General features: G+C 42.0%; 1 protein-coding gene across 2 annotated transcripts in view; it reads left to right on the plus strand.

The window, feature by feature from the left end:
- The window catches only part of angpt4 (angiopoietin 4), an 81,412-nt gene that overhangs the window by 45,988 nt on the left and 14,596 nt on the right, over positions 1 to 20,828 (plus strand). For both annotated transcript variants that reach the window (XM_087841092.1, XM_087841093.1), the window contains exon 2: positions 20,636 to 20,791. In XM_087841092.1, coding sequence (XP_087697218.1) covers positions 20,636 to 20,791 — 156 coding nt within the window. The remainder of the gene's footprint in view (positions 1 to 20,635; positions 20,792 to 20,828) is intronic.

Consider the following 20,828-nt stretch of genomic DNA (forward strand, 5'->3'; position numbering starts at 1 on the left):
ACACACACACACACACACACACACACACACACACACACACACACACACACACACACACACACACACACACACACTTGTATTTCTGTCTTTGTGAGGACCATTGTTAACATACTGCATCCCCAGCTGCTTATACTAACTTACTGAAAACATGATTTTTAATGGTGGAGATCTCTGTCCCTCTGTATAACGGGGTCATTAACGCTCCCTGATGAAAATACTGTAAATCAGCTGAAAAGCTGATAAGCTGCACCTCAGGATGAGCGTATGCTGTATGTGTCGAACCATCCCAAAGCACAGAAAAGGATTCGTCACTGAAATGCAATTCATCGCACAATAAAGAAGACCTATCGCACATCAGGTAGACCTTTTTTGGTGTAAATCACCTAAGTACGACAAATACCTCACACTGAGAGGGGGTCCTGCTGCTGCTTTCCTTGCCTCAGGCTTTCCATGTAAGGCAGGGAGGTCCCAGAACAGAGAGCCATCACCAAACAAGAGTTACTGCTGATGGAAATCACCATCGTCTGTTCACTGCAGTGGTAACTAAATTATGGATGGGCTGTTAAAATCCTTTTTTGGTGTTTCAAACTTGTTCCTTGTTTGTTTCATTTCATACGTCGCTCTCTCTGTTTGTCTTTGCATAAATCCACAGATTTTCTTTCTCACTAAAATCATTAAAAACTTGGCTCACTCCCACTGTCGCTTTGTGAGGAGGGAAAGGGAGCTTTGTGAAACGAATTATATCACCCATATTCTCTATAATGCATGCAAATGTCAGGCAGTTTGTTTCTGTGTAGCCGTCGTGTTGCTTAATGTTTTTGTAGGTCTTTCCTATGTGACTTGTATTGAAAAATAGGAGAAACAGGTAGTTTAAAATCGTCGACGACTAATTTAATAGTCGACGCGTCGTTTGAAGCTTTGTAAGATCACAAAAGACGCAGGAATAAGTAGTAGGATTTAAGAGTGTAATAACGGACTGAAACAGAAGATGGCAGCACTGCATGTACAAGGATGCCAGCTGCTGTTAAACCCCGAAGAAGAAGAAGCTGTGTCCCAGAATTCATAGCGCAGCCCAGCTCAGTTTCCAACAATGGCAGCAGCTAGTTAGTTTTAATATTGCTCTTATTATTCTTTCTGGGTCACAAAATAAACGTTTAACATATTTTCAGGCGAGAATGTAGCTGTGTAAACCTCAAATATCTGCTCAGTTTATCAAGACACCACATATTTTCAAAAGCACTCCGACGTTTTCGGAGACGTCTGTTACCCACTAGCTCGATAGCTAGCCGGGGGCTAGGCTAACTAGAGCCGTGAGAACACCGGACTCCCGGCAAATCGTTTTCAAACCCACTGCTGTCTTTCACTACTCAGGTTAAACATGATATATAAGTCACTTAGATAACTTCAAAATGTTATTGTTTGGCTTTTTTTAGTATTTTATTTGTTTCTGAGTAAATCGGTTTGGCTGAGATTAAAGTTATAGTTTTTACACAGCTGAATAAACATCAAGCAGACAGCTGATTATCAGAAGTGTGAGATGCTCGAGAATTTACTCCGGTGTCCTGTTATATTTTAGATAGCAAGGAGTTTATTAAACTTCACCGAAACAATCTGCAAATTTCATTAAAATTTAATAAACTATCATCTTGTCTTTATTTTTAGTTAGCACATACCTTAAACACTTCAAGCTGTAAGCTAATGATAGTTATATAAGAGCAGATGCTGCTGGTGCAATAAGCTGTATGTTTTACGTCCAATGGATGATGATCTGATTAGTCGACTAATCGCAAAAATAATCGGTGACTAGTCGACTATCAAAATAATCGTTTGTGGCAGCCCTAGTGTAAAGCCTGAACCCTGAAATAATTGCCAGAATATTTAAAATTGTGTTTCCTGAACCTTCTGACAATTAACAAGTAGAAGAAATTAAATATTTTTAATTTGTGTAAATGAGTTTTGATTTGTATCACATGGCTACATCTGGCTCTTGTGGCTCTTGTGTATTAAAGGGTTAGAGACGTGTGTCATATTTGTTCTTTTATTTCATTGTTATAAATGCTAATAAGAAAGGAAAACAGGATGATTAAATGTTGCTAAAGCTTCGGTGAAATTTGACCAGAACATGATCCGAATCCGTCTGTGCAGAAATTCACAAACGATGACTGAAAGCTCCTGTTCCCAACAGAGAAAGCAGAAGGTGTCCTAAAGCTTATCCACAAGTGTGACTCTGCACTGCGTTACACTCACAGAGGTCACAGTCATGGAGTAGAAGTGAGTCTTCTTCTCTTATTCCTTTCCTATTTACTTTGTTTCTGAAACGCATGAGGCAACGCTGCTCCATCAGTTAGACCCATTGGCCGCATCCACTGGATTAGCATGTGTAACATAAACATTTGTTAGCCTACACAAACCTGAGCAATAAAACTACGTCTGGATTCTTATATAGTTCTTGGAGGATCAGCCAGAATCCTCCCCAGATCTCAAATGGTCCCTACAAAGACAGATGATCAAGTACACAGCTGGCCTGTTTCCAAGCATCACAACCACTCACAGGCTGAAACAATCCTTTTTTATTGCCCTACAAATGAGTGAACACAAATTTTTATCTGCTCTCCTTCCACGGTTCTTAGGGGACAGCAGGTAGTCAAAACCAAAACCCCGATCGTAATCAGACGTATGAAAGTTTTTAGGACATGTGGGAGTACATTTGGCTTTCTTCTTTCATAGTCAGACTGCGAGGACAAACAGGAAGGATAGGAGAGCGTGAGGGAGAGGCCATGTAAGACAAAAGTCTTGGATCAGATTCAAACCCACAACGTCTCAGTTACATGATTAGCACAGCAGACCCCCGAAGGCCAAATTCTGAGCTCTTATTTGCAATTCAGTGCTGTCATTTATAAACTCGTAAGTCAGCAGCTGTTATCGCCAACAACTCAGCCCCACATCCTCAGGTTCTCTGCATTTCCCATTTCTGCAAACCACACTTTGATTTCACACTTGTAAACTTTTATCCAGCATGTGTTCACAGTCCCAGGTAGACTGTAACGTGCTGTTGTGGCCAAACAACAAATGCAAACTTCAGCTGCTCCAGAATGTTGCAGCAATTTCAGAATCCAGTAAAATGTAATTAATTTAAAGCATTCATGGGATTGGTTCCTGATTGCATCCCCAAAATCCCCCAGGATCCCTTTATGAGCCCTAACGCAACCTTCAGCAGATTTCCTTGGTCATTTCCTAACCGGAGCCAGAGCTATGAAGCCCCTCTAGGGTCAGCTGAGAAAAAGAGAGGCATTTATGACTCTTGGTTTATAAACTGTGCTTTTGGTTTTGTAATTCGTGCCCACGGATTTGCAATCAGAGGCCACAAAGACAGATCATATTTCTTCTCTATCTCACTATGTGCATGCATTTATATACAACTACTGGAGTCCATTAGCTTTTGTTTCCTCTCTCGTGTTGACCATCTTGGCTCTGCTGGAAGTTTCTCCCTGTTAAAAAGGGAGTTCTTCCTCCCCACTGTCATAAGTGCAGCGCACCGCTATCATCGGGTCATTAAACAACTTGTCTAAAGGTTAGTGGTTGTCAGTCGGTGCAGTATGTGGTGCAGTGGTTAGCACTGTTGCCTCACAGGACTCAAATCCATCTTTCTGTGTGGAGTCTGCATGTTCTCCCAGTGTCTGCGTGGGTTCACTCTGAGGCACAGTCCAAACACATGCATGTGGTTAGGTTAACTTAACTTAATTCTTAACTGGTGTACTCTTCTCTCAGCCTGTGGTTGGATAAGGATGTGCTGTAAGGATGTGCTTACTGTTGAAAAGCTGCGTTCATTGTTCTGTCCAGAAAGAGATCATGTTCGAATGTGTGTGCGCTGATTATTCACATGAAGATGTGATTTATGAACCAAAAGTTTACCTGCTGTCTACAAAATATTTACTGTTTTGGAGCTGATCATATAGATAGAAAAGGGGATAGAAACACCGCACTATGTTTTTGTTTATTTTGTGGATTTATTTCTGTTTTATTTGTGATTTTAATTTTAGGTTTATCTGAGATTCTCCTGGTTTTGTGTCACTGGTTGAAAAACTAAAGATTTTTGTAGTATTACTCGTACTGTTCCTTGAGTTAATAAAGATAAAACTACAGCTACATACAGCACCATCTGATCTCTGAAGAGTCAATTTTGCCCTTCGGCCATGGCCAAGATTTTTTTAGAAAACCCTACAAATCAGGTGAACATGACGCAGATCGCCCCGCGGGTGGGGCTGCACGGCGTCAATGCATTAGCGCGGTTAGCTCGTTAACGCGTTAACGCGTTAGCGCCGTCCAGCCCCACGCACGGCGCGATCCGCGTTAACTTGCTAATGGAGATTTGCCTCATTACTGCGGTTGTGGTGTCAACGTCATTTTAACGAGATTAACACTGCCAGCACTTTTGAAAACCTCAAAATTATTGGTGTTTTTCTACGTTTCAACTGTAAAAATACTTTAAACTTGCCAGATATTTCCACTGTGGTGTTTTACTGACGAGAATAGAGCGATGTTCAGCTGCTCAGGCATATTTGAATTTTCAGAGTTTTAAGACTGGACGCCTAACCTGATGCAAACAGGAAGGGGGTTTGTGTCTCTGCCTGAAACCGAATGACGAACAATTTGCCTGCCAAGACAATATGTAAATCACCAAACTATAGGACAGAGGATGATCTGATATCGTCGTGTTGGTGTTGTTCCCAGATCATCATGAAAATGTTGTTCCAGGTTCAACATTGCAAGTGACCAATCACATTATTGTGACGTTATTCTTTTGCGCACCAACCCATTCGTGCATTTATGAAATTCCAATGTTGCAAGGACAATATCAATTCTGCTTAGCGTTTATTAAAGGGTCAGGGTTAGGGTTCGTTGATCGGCGGACAGAGGTGGTTTCTCGCAGCTTAAGTACAGTTTTTTGTTTTACGCCGGTTTTTCCCGAAGTCGCAGAAGTATGACATCACAACATTCTGATTGGTCACTTGCAATGTTGATCCTGGAACAACCTTTAGTATGATGATCTGGGAACAACACCAACACGAGGATATCAGATCGTGCATAGGACAGACATACACAAGAATATCAGCGTACTTCAATAGAAACCCTGCAATAGTTACTGACTTCAGACTTACAGCCATTAAAGAGGCCCAAACTGGACCCTTCAGTGGGCCTGCTGTGGCTCCTGGGCCACATGTTTGACACCCTGCGACCACAGATCAGCTCCCCGACTCTTTCCACCATTGTTTGCCGTCTCCACCGAGGATTGCAGCATCCACAACCACAATCCCTTTTCTTCTTGCTTTATCAAACTAACATCAGCCACGCCGTCTATCATCCAGCAATAAGTCCGTCATCGAGTGGCGCCCGTCCAGCGCCATCTGTTCATACACGCTGACGGTGACAACACTGGTCATTAATATTAAACACTGACTTTATTTGTTGTGATAGTAAATAGATTAGGACACGCAGGTAATGTTACAGACGTGCCTTTCAGCGCCTCGGATGTCCATCTTGTCCGTGCAGTTTAGCTAACGTGTGAGTGCAGAAATAACAGCTGCTGTAGCTCATTTATTTTCCTACACCTTACCTGCAGCCATCACAACCTGGGCTCAACTATAACTATACTCTATGTTTGCATTCTTCTGCTGCTTTTGAAACCCTCTATTTTACATCAGAGCATTAACCCCTGTGGACTGTCTTTATATATGAACCAGACAGTCACGCAGCAGGACAGGTTCTGGCCTCGAAGCGGAGCTGCAAAATCCTCTTGTTTCTCCCCTGCTGTGTCTTTGCCCTCTGACGGGCCTGGCAGATTCTTGTGCTTCATGAAGCCTCTACAGAGTCCACAGCCATGCTTGCTGAGGCTCTACTGTCCCCTCGCACTTTAAAAACTAACATCTGCACAACTTCATGCGCACACACATCGCTGTGTTGACTTAGCCCATCTGGCCCAGATTGCGGTGAGATGATTGAGATATTTGTCGTAGCTCGTTTGCGGGGGTGTAGCGCTGACCCGGTAGGCTAACTGAGACGCACGGTCATGTGTGTATATGTTGTAGATGGATTTACTCACATGCACCCACTCGCTCGTTCACTTTGCACACGCAGACATATTTCCAGTGCTGTGGATGTAACACACAGCAGACAGTTAAAGGGTCATTAAACTCTAATATTTAGGTTAGTGACACAGTGGAGGGTTTCATTACACAGACACAGAGCTGTGATGCACTGCGTGTCAAACGGGAAGCTTTTCTTTTGTTTTCTTTCTTATTATCTTATCTTTTCTAATCTATTCCTGTCATGTGGGTGTTTGTTTTGCAGCTGGAGTCATCAGTGAGTTATCCTGGCTGCGATTTGATCTCCAATGACAAAAATTCCAAGTAACTGGTGGTCTATTTTCTAAGAAAAGTTACTAATGTTGGAATTTTTTGCTGTATTTAAAGGCTATTGAGACATCCTGCCCGTTCAGACTAAAACACTGCCATGAAATTTAGCACAGACGGGAACGTTGTAGTCTCAGTGAATGGCATCATTTCTGGCTTCTGACAAATATCGCCATCGTCATTTTTGTATGAATCACATCGGCTGAGACGCTACCACATCGTGCAAACGTCTTCAGCTCGGATGGATGTGTATTCGATGGTTTACAGTTTTGCATGCAGTTTTGAAAACTTGGGTTTGAACCAGGGTTTTAATAGTTTTGCAATTTTCATTAGTTTTTATTTTTTATTTAGTTTTGACTTCAGATTTTCAATTTTATATCAGTTTTAATTAGTTTTTACCAATTGTTTGCTAGTTTAGTTTAGTTTTTATTTTTTTGAAAATCCTTACTTTCAGTTTAGTTTTGATTAGTTTCAGTTATAGTTTTAGTTGTGTTTGCAATAATTAAGTGTAACAAAATCCCAGTTTCATCATATCAGTCATTCTGCTCATCCTTGGGTATGTTGCTATTCCAGCTACCATACTGCACCCTGGACAGGTCGCCTGTCTGTCGCAGGGCTAACACGCAGAGACAGACAACTCACATTCCCACCTATGGGTTCTTTAAATAAAGAAATAAATAAAGGCAGATGAACAACCATTGATACCAGGCAACTATAAAATGTATATCTTGGCCCCAATGAGACTATTAACTCTCGCAGCACCGGGTGTTCGTAATTTTGGTTTAAGTGAATTGATAAACTTTTTGAAGGTAATTGACTCACACAGTTGTGTAGATATCCCCGTCCTGTTGTCTCGGGATGCATCACGCTGCCTTGCCTGGGGTTAGCTTCTGTTTTCTGGGGATGAGGGTTGAGTGTGCTCCCTTACCTTCTCAAGCTAAGCTAGGTTAGCCTTCTTGTGTGAGCTTTTCAAGTGCACTTTAAGGTTTGTGGGATTTTTTTCCCTTTAGAAATGTCCCTCATAATTTGTCTGTTTCCACTACAAGACACTTGCTTTATCCAAAACACAGTCATATTCAAAGTAATCCCAAATTGGACTCTGGCGCTTTCTTCTGACTTTTCCTGACACTTTTCTGCGCGTGGACGGAGCAGCAACACAGACGACTCGACTAACGTGCTGCCACCTGCTGGCATAATGAGACACAGCAAGAAAAAAATCTGGAAACTAAACTTCATTTTCACCCTTGACTATTGTATGACACGCACACATCAATGAAAACTAAACACATTTTTACTATAAATTCAGTTAATTTTAGTTAGTTTTGTGAACACTCATTACAGTTTTAGTTAGTTTTCCTTTTTTTGTTTTTATTTTTATTTCCGTTAACGAAAATGTTTTTTCACTTCTAGTTTTCGTTATTTCGTTAGTTTTCATTAACGATAATAACCTTGGTTTGAACACACCTTTATTCTTGTTTTGTTGCATGACTGCACGATGGTGCTCACCGTCTGCTTGGACATCTGTGCTGCTAGTTTAAGAACACTCCTGTTCTGAGCACCTTGCTCTTGCTTATCTTTGGTGCATGTAGGATCCTCTAACTTGTGCCAAAATGGTGACCCTTTATCATGAATTGTATAAGACATTGTAGAAGTCAAAGTCATGGGGATGAACTAGTGTAGAGTAGAGCAGTCAGGATTGGATGCAGCAGTAAAAGCCTGTGGTGAGAGTCTCTCACATCCCCGTGAAAAAAACCGACCGGTTTGTTCCTTCCAGCGAATTACATGAGCTCTAAACCTGTGATGACTCACAACATGAACATGTTGAGTCAGTGTGACACAGAATGTGTTTTTGTGCAACTTTGAGGTCCGTGGTGAAGCACAGCTGAGCTGGAAGCATGTCAGAGATGCACAAAGAGCTGAACATGACGGGGAAAGCTGTAAACTTGTTTCTGGTGAAATATATATGTGTGTAAGAAATTGGTCCATGAGATGACAGTGGTCTTTTTTGGGGTGTTTGACATCGAAGAAAAACATTTGCATAAATAATCCTCGCATAAAAAATGGTTCCAACTGTAGCCTAAAGACATTACTGGGCATCACTGCACCAGAATCTGCTGTATGTGTTTGTCCCATGCCTGCTGCAGTCTTTCTGTTGGTGTCCTGTGGGAACAAGATTCAAAATAACTAATCTGGCCCCACATCACCACTTTCCCACTCCTACCTCTTTCATAATTTTAGACTTCCCATGAAAAGGATTAAAAGACACTCAGGCTTGAGTAGAGAAAACGAAAGTTAAAAATGCATCTGTTTCTCATTCAGTTTCCTTCTCTACAAACTGAGCGCTGGAACATGAACTGTGTGTGTCGAGCACATCCATAAATGTCCGCTCTAACAAAGATGTCAGTGCAACAGAAGAGTCACTTAAAGACATTGTTGGACAAAGTTTGAGTGATTTAAAAACTGCTGACGATCCCATCAAACACATTTAGACAAGTGTCTAAATGTGTTTGATGGGATTGTGGAGGGACATACATTCCCTCCAAGGCCTGACACATTTTGCAGACAGCCAACACAAACACATAACAGTTTGTTAAAAAGGCCTCAAGTGAATTGTCGTCCCCTGGAGATTTTTCCATTGCACTCTTTGCCTGGTACCAAAGCAACTGTGAGGTCCACGTCAGATGTAAAAGAAACCACAGTGAATGAGAGGAATGAATATACGCTCTCATTCTTAGTAACTTAGCTGTAAATCCACCTTTCCCCCTCCTGTAGTCACCTGGGCCTGGACTATGAAGTATGATTAGCGGGGTATTCATGTCCCTTTAGACTTAATCTCTCATTTTTACCCGTGATAAAAGTTCTCTTCAGATGCTCGGGGATATCACTCATACAGATGCTATTGTAACAGGGTCATGAATCACATTGTTATAATTACACAAAATGTGTCCTAAACCCCCAAACCGTTCCTTTTATACCTGACTTTTAGGACCTCCAAGCCTGTACTTATGTTCATTATCAGTTAGAGCCCCTTCTCATTCTTTTCTTCTTCTTCTTTGGTGCAATCCTATAAATACAGTGTACCCCTTTTGCCTCTCCCCTTTTCTACAATTCCCCTGTGGGAGAGGTTGGTATAATTTCTTTCCTAACACTTTAAAACACACATATAATGCATATTTAGCCACCCTGATGTTTCTGATTGCGATTTTAGTTCAATTATTGTCATTATTAAGCCTGTTTTTGTTAGATGTTACAAGTGTGTAGTATGTGTGTATCATAAATGTGTTTTAGGCGCCATAAATGCTAGCATGAATATATACTCCTCGCTAGCTTGGAAGTTGTGGTGGGTTGAGCTAACCCTCTTCCCCACTGTTTGTATTTGGTCGTAGGAGCTGGAGTGGGCAAATTATTTACTTGGAGGTTTTTCTTTCTTTTACCTTTTTTATCAGACACAACGCAGAATCACACCGGTTACACTATAAAGACATTAACAGAATAGTTTGGTGTTTCCAGGTGTGTCTGCAAACAGAAGTACTGACTTGAAAATGACAGCATCATTTGCATCCCACCTGATTACACAACAAATCTTGACTTTAACTAGAGATAAAGCTGAAGTCTGATATTTTGGGGCCTGAAAGCACATGAGGAGTCCCACCTTGGATATGTAGGTGGCCAAAAATCTCGGAGTGCTCAGACATGCTTTAGAGATCATTTAATTTTTTGGCGATAAAGTATCTGAATTTCAGGAGCGGGGCCTCAAAACACACTTGGACAAAATGACACTTCCAGGCGTGCATGAGATTGGAATCGTTTCTCTTTACTTGTTCATTTGCTCTGCAAATACACAAACACAAGCACTTTGGTTCAGCGTGGCTGCACTCTGCAGGCTGTCTGTGCACTCAAACACACAGGACCCCCAAGCTGTCCCGTCCAGTGCCTGCATGAGCGTCACTCATGGGAATCATCATTAACTAAATTATTCTAGCTGGAATGCCACTGAGCACAATACGTGTCAGAAACACAGTAATAAAGACCTGAATGCACCCAGTAACAACGATAAGCACCCCAAACACATAACATTCACATACACCAGTTCCCCCAGTTCTACCAGCTTCTTGTTTTCATGCCCCACCCTTCCTCATTAGTAAATGGGGCTGTGTCAGGCCCGGGAGCCGCCGCCAGTCCCATCCGAGGCTTTTTCCCAAACTGGAGCTCAATCCATGTCTAATTCCTTCACCTTTGTCTACTAAAAACATGGTTGAGCCTAAAAATGAGTTCAGCTGGTGAACTACATGATTCCAAAACTCAGACTCCTTTGTTTTGTTTAAAGACAAGTTCCTCAAGACAAGTTGCTCATTGTCTTTTTATCCTCAGATGTCCTTTGGTGGTGGTTTGTTTTGCAGTATACAAAGTTATTGTTGCAAACAGGACTAAGGCAGCCTGTGAACCACCCTCATTCCTCCGTCTTCCTAACACAGACCTTTTCAGTCTCAAAAAGAGGACCGTTATCTCCTAGGGACCAACAACAAATACCAAAAAGGTTCTTAGGGATGAAGAAGATGTCCTAAATGAAGTATGTGGAGGTTTGCAGACATTCTAAAACATTTTTATGTTTGTATATTTTGCTTTCGTGTCAGTGGAGAATGTGGATGTGGAGACCTGTGACGTTTCTGCCACTAGGTATGGGTACCGGTTTCCGGTGCCATGATGGCGCCGGTTCTGACATAAACGGTAGTAACCAGACCGAAAAGCAGCGCACATTTCGGTGCTTTTTTTCCTGAGCTGTGACACACTTTGGATTCTAGCCAATCATTTTACGTTTCCGAGGATAGTAGGCGGGTCCAGGTACGTACGTTCTTTTAGAGCAGAGCTACAGATTAAAAATGCCCAAGGCGAAGCGGTCAAAGTCTGGCTGTACTTCACAGCAAAAGATGCAAACTCAGCAGCTGCAACAAGTGCTTTAAGCTGATACTGTGATACTGTCAAAGGAGGTAACACCTCGAATCTGATGAAACACCTGGCGACGCATAGCGTTTTTTTTAAAAGCCGAAAAATGCGCCGTATTTGATCTCTTGCTGCGAGACCTCACACCGAGCACATCTACTGCGGGTGTGGTGCCTGTTATCAGACCCGGAGTTTGCAACATCCCCCAAAAACCCGAAGAGGAGAGTCCTGGCCCCTAGCCCTGCCAGTGTAGCAGAAATGATGAGGATGATGATGCAGCAGCAGCCGTTCGTCTCTGCGTGAGTAGCTTAATGTTGTTCGTGTGTAATTTACGTTGAGTAGGCTAACCACGTTATTAAATTAATGCATGTAAGGTGAACTAGCAAACATCATCATAGCTACATGTGGCTGTCTTCTTGTTTGATGGCAGATACTCCCTTCACCCTGGACAAAAAGGCTAAAATGACCAAAGAAAAAGTGGAAAACAGTTAAACATGAGAGGTTTTTGGACAAAGTTTGTGTTTTTTCCATTGTTTAAGCTGCTTCCAGCCAAGAGTGATACCATATATGCCCCATAGCTGCAGAAAAGGCCAACATTGTTATCTTTTTACAAAAAACAGCTGAACATGAGAGGTTTTTGGACCAATTTTGTGTTCTTGATTCTTTAAGCACCGGTTTGAGCACCGGCACCGTTTCAAAAGTACCGGTTTGGCACCGATATCGGATAAAACCTAAACGATACCCATCCCTACCTGCCACTGACTGAAGTATTGGCTTATAAAGGTCAGGAGCTGTTATCAGGAAGTGTAGGTGCAGGGATGAAAGTGGAGCAATGAACTGGTCTGTGAAGTCTGGATGAACTGCAAGGTTCAAATCAGGGGTCAGATGTGTTTTTAAATTTGTGTCAGGGACGCGGTGAAGTTTCAACTTCATGTTAAGGGGCTCTTCAAATTATTAAGTCCAATTGTAAAAGTCACACTTTATAACCTACCAATCCTGCAATCGTGAGGGTGTTATTGTATATTCCCTTAGAGGACCATGTGCAAAGCATCTTCTTGCTGCTCGGGTGTTTTTGAAAGCACCTGTCAGGAGATGTGCTAAAGATGGAACATATGAGGCGTGGGGAATGAAAACAGCACGTTGTGGTTTTTACAGCTTCGGACAGGTGAAAAAACACGACAGCACTTACAGATGATTAGCAACTGACAGGAAGACGGGAATGCCTTAAAGTGCGTGTGGTTAGTGGGACACACGAGGCGCATGAATTCAATGGAAAACACATTAACGAGGCATGTAGTGAGTCTGAAGGTTTCATCATGTGGTAGCTTTCACAGCTCCGCTTTTACAAGAACACGACTCAAAATGTGCCTTTAGGGCGTGACAGCAATAATCACCACGGGTCCACGTACAGTAAAGTCAAGTCTGTTAGTTATATCGCACATTTAAAAGTAATAGGAGCTGACTGAAAGCAGTTTCCAGTCTGGGTGCATGAGCTGACTGACACATGTGTGGTGTAAATGAGAAATACAGAATAATAAAACATAACTGCAACCTCAGACTGAGCTACAAGAAAGAAAAGGAAAAGAGGTGCATGTGAAAAAATTAAAAGATGCCAAACAGAATAAATATAAAGTAAATAAAAGAATGCATTATTTTATTATTTCCTCTTTACTGAGGTAAATAATTTCCATCTATTCATCAGTTTTCTGATCCACTGCAGGGTTATGAGGGGAGGCTGGTGTCTAAGCTAAAGACAACAAGGAATACTTGATTTATCCTAAAAGCTGGGAATGGGGCTGTTAGAGTGAGAGGTGGGGTCATCATGGTCACCAGTACATCAGAAGGACCAGCACAGACCAATTACACTCAATTTACAATGTAAAATCTCCAGATAACCTAACACGCATGTCTTTGGATCCGAGCACAGACTCCAGACTCAAACTGAAGTGACGCTGCGGCACAGCACAGAGCCAACCAACGCCTCATAAACAAAGACATGATTTTACTTACTAAATATTAAAATAACAAAAATATAGCTTTGGTTCCGGTTAAATTCCTCTAACAAACACGTGCTTCTTTAAATCTCAAACATATTTGACATTTTTCTCATTTAAATTCATATCAATATTATTATTTTATACCATATGCATAATGCATATTATTGAATTGAATATTGAATCCTACCACAATGTTATTATTACTGTCACATAATTTTCACATGTGCATTTGTGTAAAAATAAAACTACAATGTCGTAGTGCAAAGTAGAAATATTTGAATAGTTTATATTGCAGCTACCTCAGAGGTCTGCAGAAGATCCTGACTGGCTGTTCTGTTTTCCTTTTAGTGACGAAATAAGAATATTTATCAGATTTTATAGTATTCAGTTGTTTGATGGTGCGAGGTTCTGGAAAGGCAACGAAACACATTGAATAGAGCTATCTTGACCAAATGTCTCTTTGCGTTGATGGCTTTCATGCTGAAGGCTTGGAGGTAAAGCAAACCTGTTTACAAAATGAAATATGGTCCATAAAGTGTGTTAAACTGTCAACTTTTGCCGCACATGCAGGAAAAACTTGGTTTCCTCTCAACAGCAATTACAGTTTCTAACTTTATCATGTAACTATATTTTTAAATTCTTTGCTTTGCCCCCCGCTAAGTCCTAATCTGATTTTTTGTGCTTATCTGCGTTGTGTCCCGACACTGTGGAGCTTCATAAGGAAATGAAATTGTGTCCAGACTACCTTTAGGGATTCCTGTCTGTATCAGAAAGACCAGCATTAGCAGGTGTCACACCTCGGGCACAACCACTGAAACAACTCATCACTGCACAGATCTTCACAAATAAAGAGAGTTTATTTACATTTATAAATGTTATGCAGTTATCTAAACAAAAAGTGATGAAGTATCCTGATTATGATCCTCTGCACATGAGACCCTGGAGTCGAGTTCATGCACGAGGCACGCACAGAGAGCACAGAGGGGAAAGAACAAAAGTTGGCGAGTGCACAAAAAGAGGAGAGAGCAAAGGTCGGGTACCACGCAGGCAGATATATTTGCCTACAGTGCAGCAGTGCTCAGATATGAAGCCTGAGGCTGTTGGCTCGTTCTGCCGGTTTATAAAGTTCTGATTTTCAGCCAAAACATCTGGCTGCTCTAATACTTACAGGCACGCTGCAATAATATAACACGATCTGCAAGTGTGCCTTTCTTATCTCCTGTTCAGCTGGATCGAACTCATGTTTGTCCAAGTCAAAATATATCATTATGTAGGCTAATAGATGGGGAGAGCCATCTGCGCTGCAGTCGTGGATGACAAACAAACACTAAAGTTAATTATCTAAATGTCTCCTGTTGCTTTTTGTGTGAGTGTCTATGTTTGCACAGGGTTTACAGTCACTTCTATAGAAAACTTTTATTCTTTTCCTGCACTCGTGAATTTCTGTGCTGACATGCTGGTAATATTTCCACATTTACACTTGATAATATCGTCATTTTGCTACCCACTGGCACCTGCAGTCTGATTTAGCTTTCAGGCTGGTCAGCACAGCTTTCCATCCGTGACCTCAAACAAAAATTCTGCTTTGCAAAGAAAATCTTCCTCCTTATAAACAGAAACCAGCGAGCGATGTCAACTAAACGCCTTGACTGGACATTCAAGTGATCATTCAATGTCAAATATTTGCTTAACAGAAGTTTTTCGGGGTTATTCGGTGAATCACTCAAGCTTAAAACGATTGTGGTCATGGGGAAAGGAACTGTTGAGAAACAGGACTTAAACCCTCGTTTTTGATGGCGAGCTGACCTCCAAACTTCACATTTCACTGCACTCAAACGTCGCACTGCTTCCTTCTTTGGCACTAAAGATAAACACAGAGCTGCAGCCATGTTTCAGTCCCTCAGCGCACCTTCGCATCCTCAGCTGCCAACTCACACCCCGACACACTCCAGCGACACACGGTGCACTTGTTACCCCAGATCGCTATCGGTGCTACTTGCCTGTGCGTCAGTGTAATCGAGGCTGTTTGGCGACCCCACCCCAGCCCCCACCCACCCACTCTTCTCCCCCCTGTCCCCTGTGAAGTCACCCAGAGGGCCAGATCACAGCAAAGCCAACATGTGGTTTGAGTTAGCGTCTCAGAAACCAGCCCTCCATACGTGGGGTTGTGTGTGTAATCCCAGGGCTCGCTGGTCAGGCTCTGCTTGCGTAGTGTGTAATTGTGAGCGCAGAGCTAATTGTGTTTGTGTGTGTGACTGTTTTTATAAATATATGCCAGTTTTAGTGAGTCTTAAAAGGAAGTACTATTTTGCGTGTGGTTGTATCTTCACACAGGAAGTCAGCATGATCTGTCTCTGGGGACTGAACAAAACCGAGAACTAATTTTAAATCTCAAGAGCATTTAGTCGCGCTCTCACACATAAGCTGCATATTTCTATCCATACTGTGTCTGTTTCCACCTCTCTGGCTCTGCTGGTTGGACTGCGCAGCAGCCAGGTGGAGGTTTTGGCTTTCATCAAACTTTTATCTGCACGGCATCTCAGGAAGCCGAGCAGCAGGGAGAAATGAACCGGCTCATTCCAGCTATTTTCTCCTTTGCTGATTATTTGATTAAGTTCTCGCTGAGACAAAGCATCAGATTTTTCCCCTCTCTCTTTAGTCCAGGTTAGCTCGATTTACTCGCTCACACAAAAGTCCCTAAGAAAGGCCGTTCGAATTTGGGACCGCTCCGATAGGCATCTCCCCACTTGTAAAATCATTTTCTGATTGAACAGAGCGATGCTTGTTCAATCTGAATCCGAATTGAAGCAGACTAAACATAATAGCACTGGAATCACTTTAATTGGTTAGTGAAAATGAGTAATAGTGCCGTCAGCACGCGTGAAGAATGATGAACATGATAAGGTCAATCAACCAGGATAACATCGGCAGCTGATGGGAATAAAAGTGCATAGCATTGCTGAAAATCAGGCGGTACTTATTAAAAATGAATCACCTGTCAGTGTTTAGCAGTCATAACAAGTGAGTTAAAGCCAGAGTCTGAAGCACTTTTACACATGAACTCGTTGGCAGCATCAGGAAGGAACAATTTTCCATTATGGAGAGTATTTAAAATGAAAGAAAATGTATTATTGACACATAATCAGGGGCATAGTCTGGGTTATGAAAGGTGGGGAGGGATCCATAGGACATCATAATATTTGTCATACATGCATACACATGTTTTAATGAAAAGGGGTGATGCAAATATTAAAATGATGATCCGAAAGGTCTGATAATAGGTAACTAAAGCTTTAAGATAAACAGCATGGAGTGCAATATTTATGAAATACTGTGGAACAGATGAAGAAAAATAGCACAAATACTTAAATAAATTACATTAAACTGATTTCAGGAAAGTCTTTAAGGAAATGTAATCACTTACACTACAGTCCTATCCATGCTCTGCCTGGTGATACTGGTCTCATTTTAGGATTAATAGTACTTTAGCCAATGGAACTGGTGTCTCCAACTTGTCTTTTGTTGGCATTTGTTTATCATTATATCCAGTGTTGGGGAGTAACGGAATACATGTACCGCCGTTACGTATTTAAAATACAAAATATGAGTAACTGTATTCCGTTACAGTTACCGTTTAAAAAGGTGGTATTTAGAATACAGTTACTTTGTTGAAATAAATGGATTACACGGCGGTACTTCCCTGTTTCATATTGTGGCGGGTCAGGACTGTTTGGGTTTTGTTTGACAGCTACGTTCTGTTGTTCCAGGTGGCAGCGTTACGGTTGCCATGGTTACAGAGTGACGCTCTCTCTCTGCGTGTTTCCTGGGTGAGAGAGGCCTTTTTGTTGTTGTTGTGCTAAGCTAATAGGCAGAATGCTACCGGTATAGCTCTAAAGAATGTAGCATCATGGGCAGTGTAGTCCGTGCTGCAGGGAGAATGGACTGCCATACACGTTATGTGTCTGTGAGCGAGGGAGGGAGAAAAAGGAAAAGTACGAGCTGTCATCGAGCAAAAACGGGAGCTGGAAGCATGTAAATATAATAATAACCACTGCAGCCAAGAAGAGAGCCTGACGAGCCCAGTTGTAAGTAAGCTATTAAGACTCGACTGTACACCGTGTTCGTGTTTTCCTCCAAAAACAATAAGTTCTGTTGGAGCAGCCTTTCAACGCCTCTCTCTGTCTCTGCTAGCAAAGTTGACCCAGACAACAAAGTAAAGCTAGTTTTCGGCTACGAGCCGACACAGAACCCACCGTATTAGCCAGAGGTCCCTTTACTACGGTTCGGAGCCGCGGACCTTCAATAATAGTAATAAATCACACAGCAATTGTACATTCATGTGGTTGTAAAATGCATGATAATATACGTTATAATATACGTTACAGAATACATTTTGGGGCATGTATTCTGTAATCTGTAATGGAATACATTTTAAAAGTAACCTTCCCAACACTGATTATATCAAAAACTAGTAAATTTAGTTTGATCTAAAGTCTAATTTTGATCAGGGTTCATGTTTTTTTAATCATTTCTTGAAATCCTGGCATTGCTTAAACCCATGTTCATAGATTTTGTCCATGTGCTCGACCCAATCACGTGCACACGATGCTCGTGTATGCTGATGTATTGACTCGAACACATGAGATTATCCCTGCGATTCATTTCTTGATTTTTTAGGGAAATACAGACATTCGTGCTTTTCAAGACGGAGCATCAAGCTGATTTTCAGTTTAGGTAAATAAATAAGTAAATCTGTTTTCTCTCCAAACACGTTTTTTAAAAATATCTGTGCAAAAATGTGATAATGAAACACAAAAGAAACAATGATGCCAAACCACAACTAACTTTAAACACTAGTTAAACCTTTGAGAAATGTCACTATTGGGAAAAACAAATTAGGTTTTGCAACGAGACCCCTGCAAGAAAAGTGATCTACACCAGAGCCAAATGTGCTCTGGGCACTCTGGCCTGAACTTTGCTCCGCTGGTTACTGGCCGTCCCACTGGGACCAATCTGTTTGTTGGTCCAGCGGTATATTTATCAACTCCTTCTTCTCAGTGGCACTGATATCCTGAGGACGTGGAGACTGAGGCACGAATGGATGGCTGGATGGATAGATTATTTATTTGTCGGGGTTGAAGATTACAGCATGGCAGTGCGAGCTGGCATGGGTTGATATTCCCAGAGATGGAGAGTCCTGCGTCTTTATATACCAGACCCCCTGACATGTTTTATTAACATGTTTGATTTGGTGAACTTGATACACTGAGTGGGTGGTTTTCCAGAATAAAACAACTCACTGCTGATCTGTGGAAAGACTCAGCACAAGTCATTTTATTTTAGCCGTGACGTCAAACTTGCTCATTAGCTTTTCATCACATACTCGTCTTTTCTGTTTTATTGGCTCTGTGTCTTTTTATCCATGCATTGCCCTGCACCTGTATGAACACTCGTGGGTTCCAGATGATGAATCCCAGTGGTTGTAGCTGAGACAGACACTCAGCAAATACTGAATAGGATACTGGGATAACACCAAAAATGGCAGTTTCCCCATCAGTGTCCCCGAAGAGCAAATCAACAGCAAAAATAAACAAGTCGTCCACGACTAAGTCCAAGTTAAAGTCTTTCAGAAATGTTGTGAAAAGACAAAAGTGAAGTGTTTATGGGAGGACACTCGCCAACATCGTGAATGTTTTCTGGGCTAAAGGACTAAAAGTGGATCACGCCAAGTAATAAAAACAAAGGCTCTTAAACGGTTACCCTCACAGATAATAATAATATCGGATCCTTTTCTTAAATAAACAAAAAGTCCAATATTTTAATTTCCTTTATTAGTTGGTTTGTTACGGAGCCCCGCAGGGGACATGGGAGAAAAAAAAATTAAGACGGACTTTTGCGAGATCTCGCAAAACAAACTCGGGATCTCGCAAAAGTTTTAGCCGCATTCTTCGGAGGCCGCCAGCTCGAAGCTGACCGGGAGGTTGAGGCACGATGTGCCGGGAAAGCGGTGTTCCTCCCGGCTGTAGTAGGTCTCGACCTCCCGTTAGCTTCGAGCTAGTGGGTGTCAGATCTCCGAAAACGTCAGAGCACTTTTGCAAATATGTGATGTCTTGTAAACCGAGCAGGTATCTGACGTTTACACAACTACATTCACGCCTCAAAATATCTTAAAAGTGTATTTTGTGACCCAGAAAGAGTAATATTACAACTAAGTAGCTGCCGCCATTGTTGGAATTCAACTCTTGCGAGATCTGAAGTTTTTCAGCCTCAGTCCTGAGTCACTGGCTTGAATGCTGTGTGCTGTTTTTCTTAAAGCTTTTCCTGAGCTGTTAGCATGCTGATTACCACTACAAACTTGAAATACTAGAAGGGTTTGTAGTTGGAGGGTAGAGGTTTATAGAGCGTGCAGGATAGAGGACGTGTTGTTCTCTTGCTGTATGACCCACAATATTGTAATTTCATTGTACTATTGTACGAAGTATGACTGTGCAATAAAGAGTTATCTTATGCTCCCGAGTTTGGGCTCACTGATCTCATGTTTCTGGCCAAGAAGCCTGTTTTAATGCATCCAACTAACAGCTCCATGTTTTATTGGTGGGATACAGTTTTATGTTGGAATGCTGTGTTTTTCCTCCAAACACGTCTCATTCCAAATCAGAAACTTTTAATTTAATTTACACACAAAACATTGTTCAGCCTTGTTCACATGACTTCAGCAAACTGCAGAAAGGCACCAGTGATCTTTTTGGCGAGCAGAGGCTTTTCATCTTGATGCTCAGTGTCGTCTTGGTTCTGAGAGACTCATTTTAGATGCTACAAGTTACTCTAGGGCAGGCTTGGCCAACTCCAGGCCTCGAGGGCCGGTGTCCTGCAGGTCTTAGATCTCACCCTGGGTCTACACACCTGAATCACATGATTAGTTCATTCCCAGGCCTCTGGAGGACTTCAAGACATGTTGAGGAGGTTATTTAGCCATTTAAATCAGCTGTGATGGATCGAGGACCCATCTAAAGCCTGCAGGACACCAGCTCTCGAGGCCTGGGTTTGGACACCACTGCTCTAGGGTCAGCTGTACTATAACACACCTCATTCTTGAAGGGATCTCTGTTGTCATTAAAATCATTTAGTTTGAAGTCAGTCTGTTTGATTCTGGGTGGATGACTCCGCTGTGACGACTGGATGTGCACTGGATGGATTTCTTTGTGTCGCTTGTGTCTTTAGAGTTTTACTTCTCATCTTCCTCTCATATAACTCTGACACCTTGTGTTTCCCTTTCGTTGAGTGCAGTTGGAGAACTTCCTTCAGAAGAACAACAGGCGTGACGTTGCCAACATGCAGTCGCATGTCGTTCACAACCAAACGGCCACGATGCTGGAAATCGGCACGAACCTGCTCACGCACACAGCAGAGCAGACACGCAAGCTCCATGTGGTCGAAGCAAAGGTAAGGAGCTGCCAGTGAACCTGTCATCTAAAAACAG

This window comes from Neolamprologus brichardi, chromosome 5 (assembly GCF_056152115.1).
Source record: "Neolamprologus brichardi isolate AB-2024 chromosome 5, ASM5615211v1, whole genome shotgun sequence".
Classification (NCBI taxonomy): Eukaryota; Metazoa; Chordata; class Actinopteri; order Cichliformes; family Cichlidae; genus Neolamprologus; species Neolamprologus brichardi.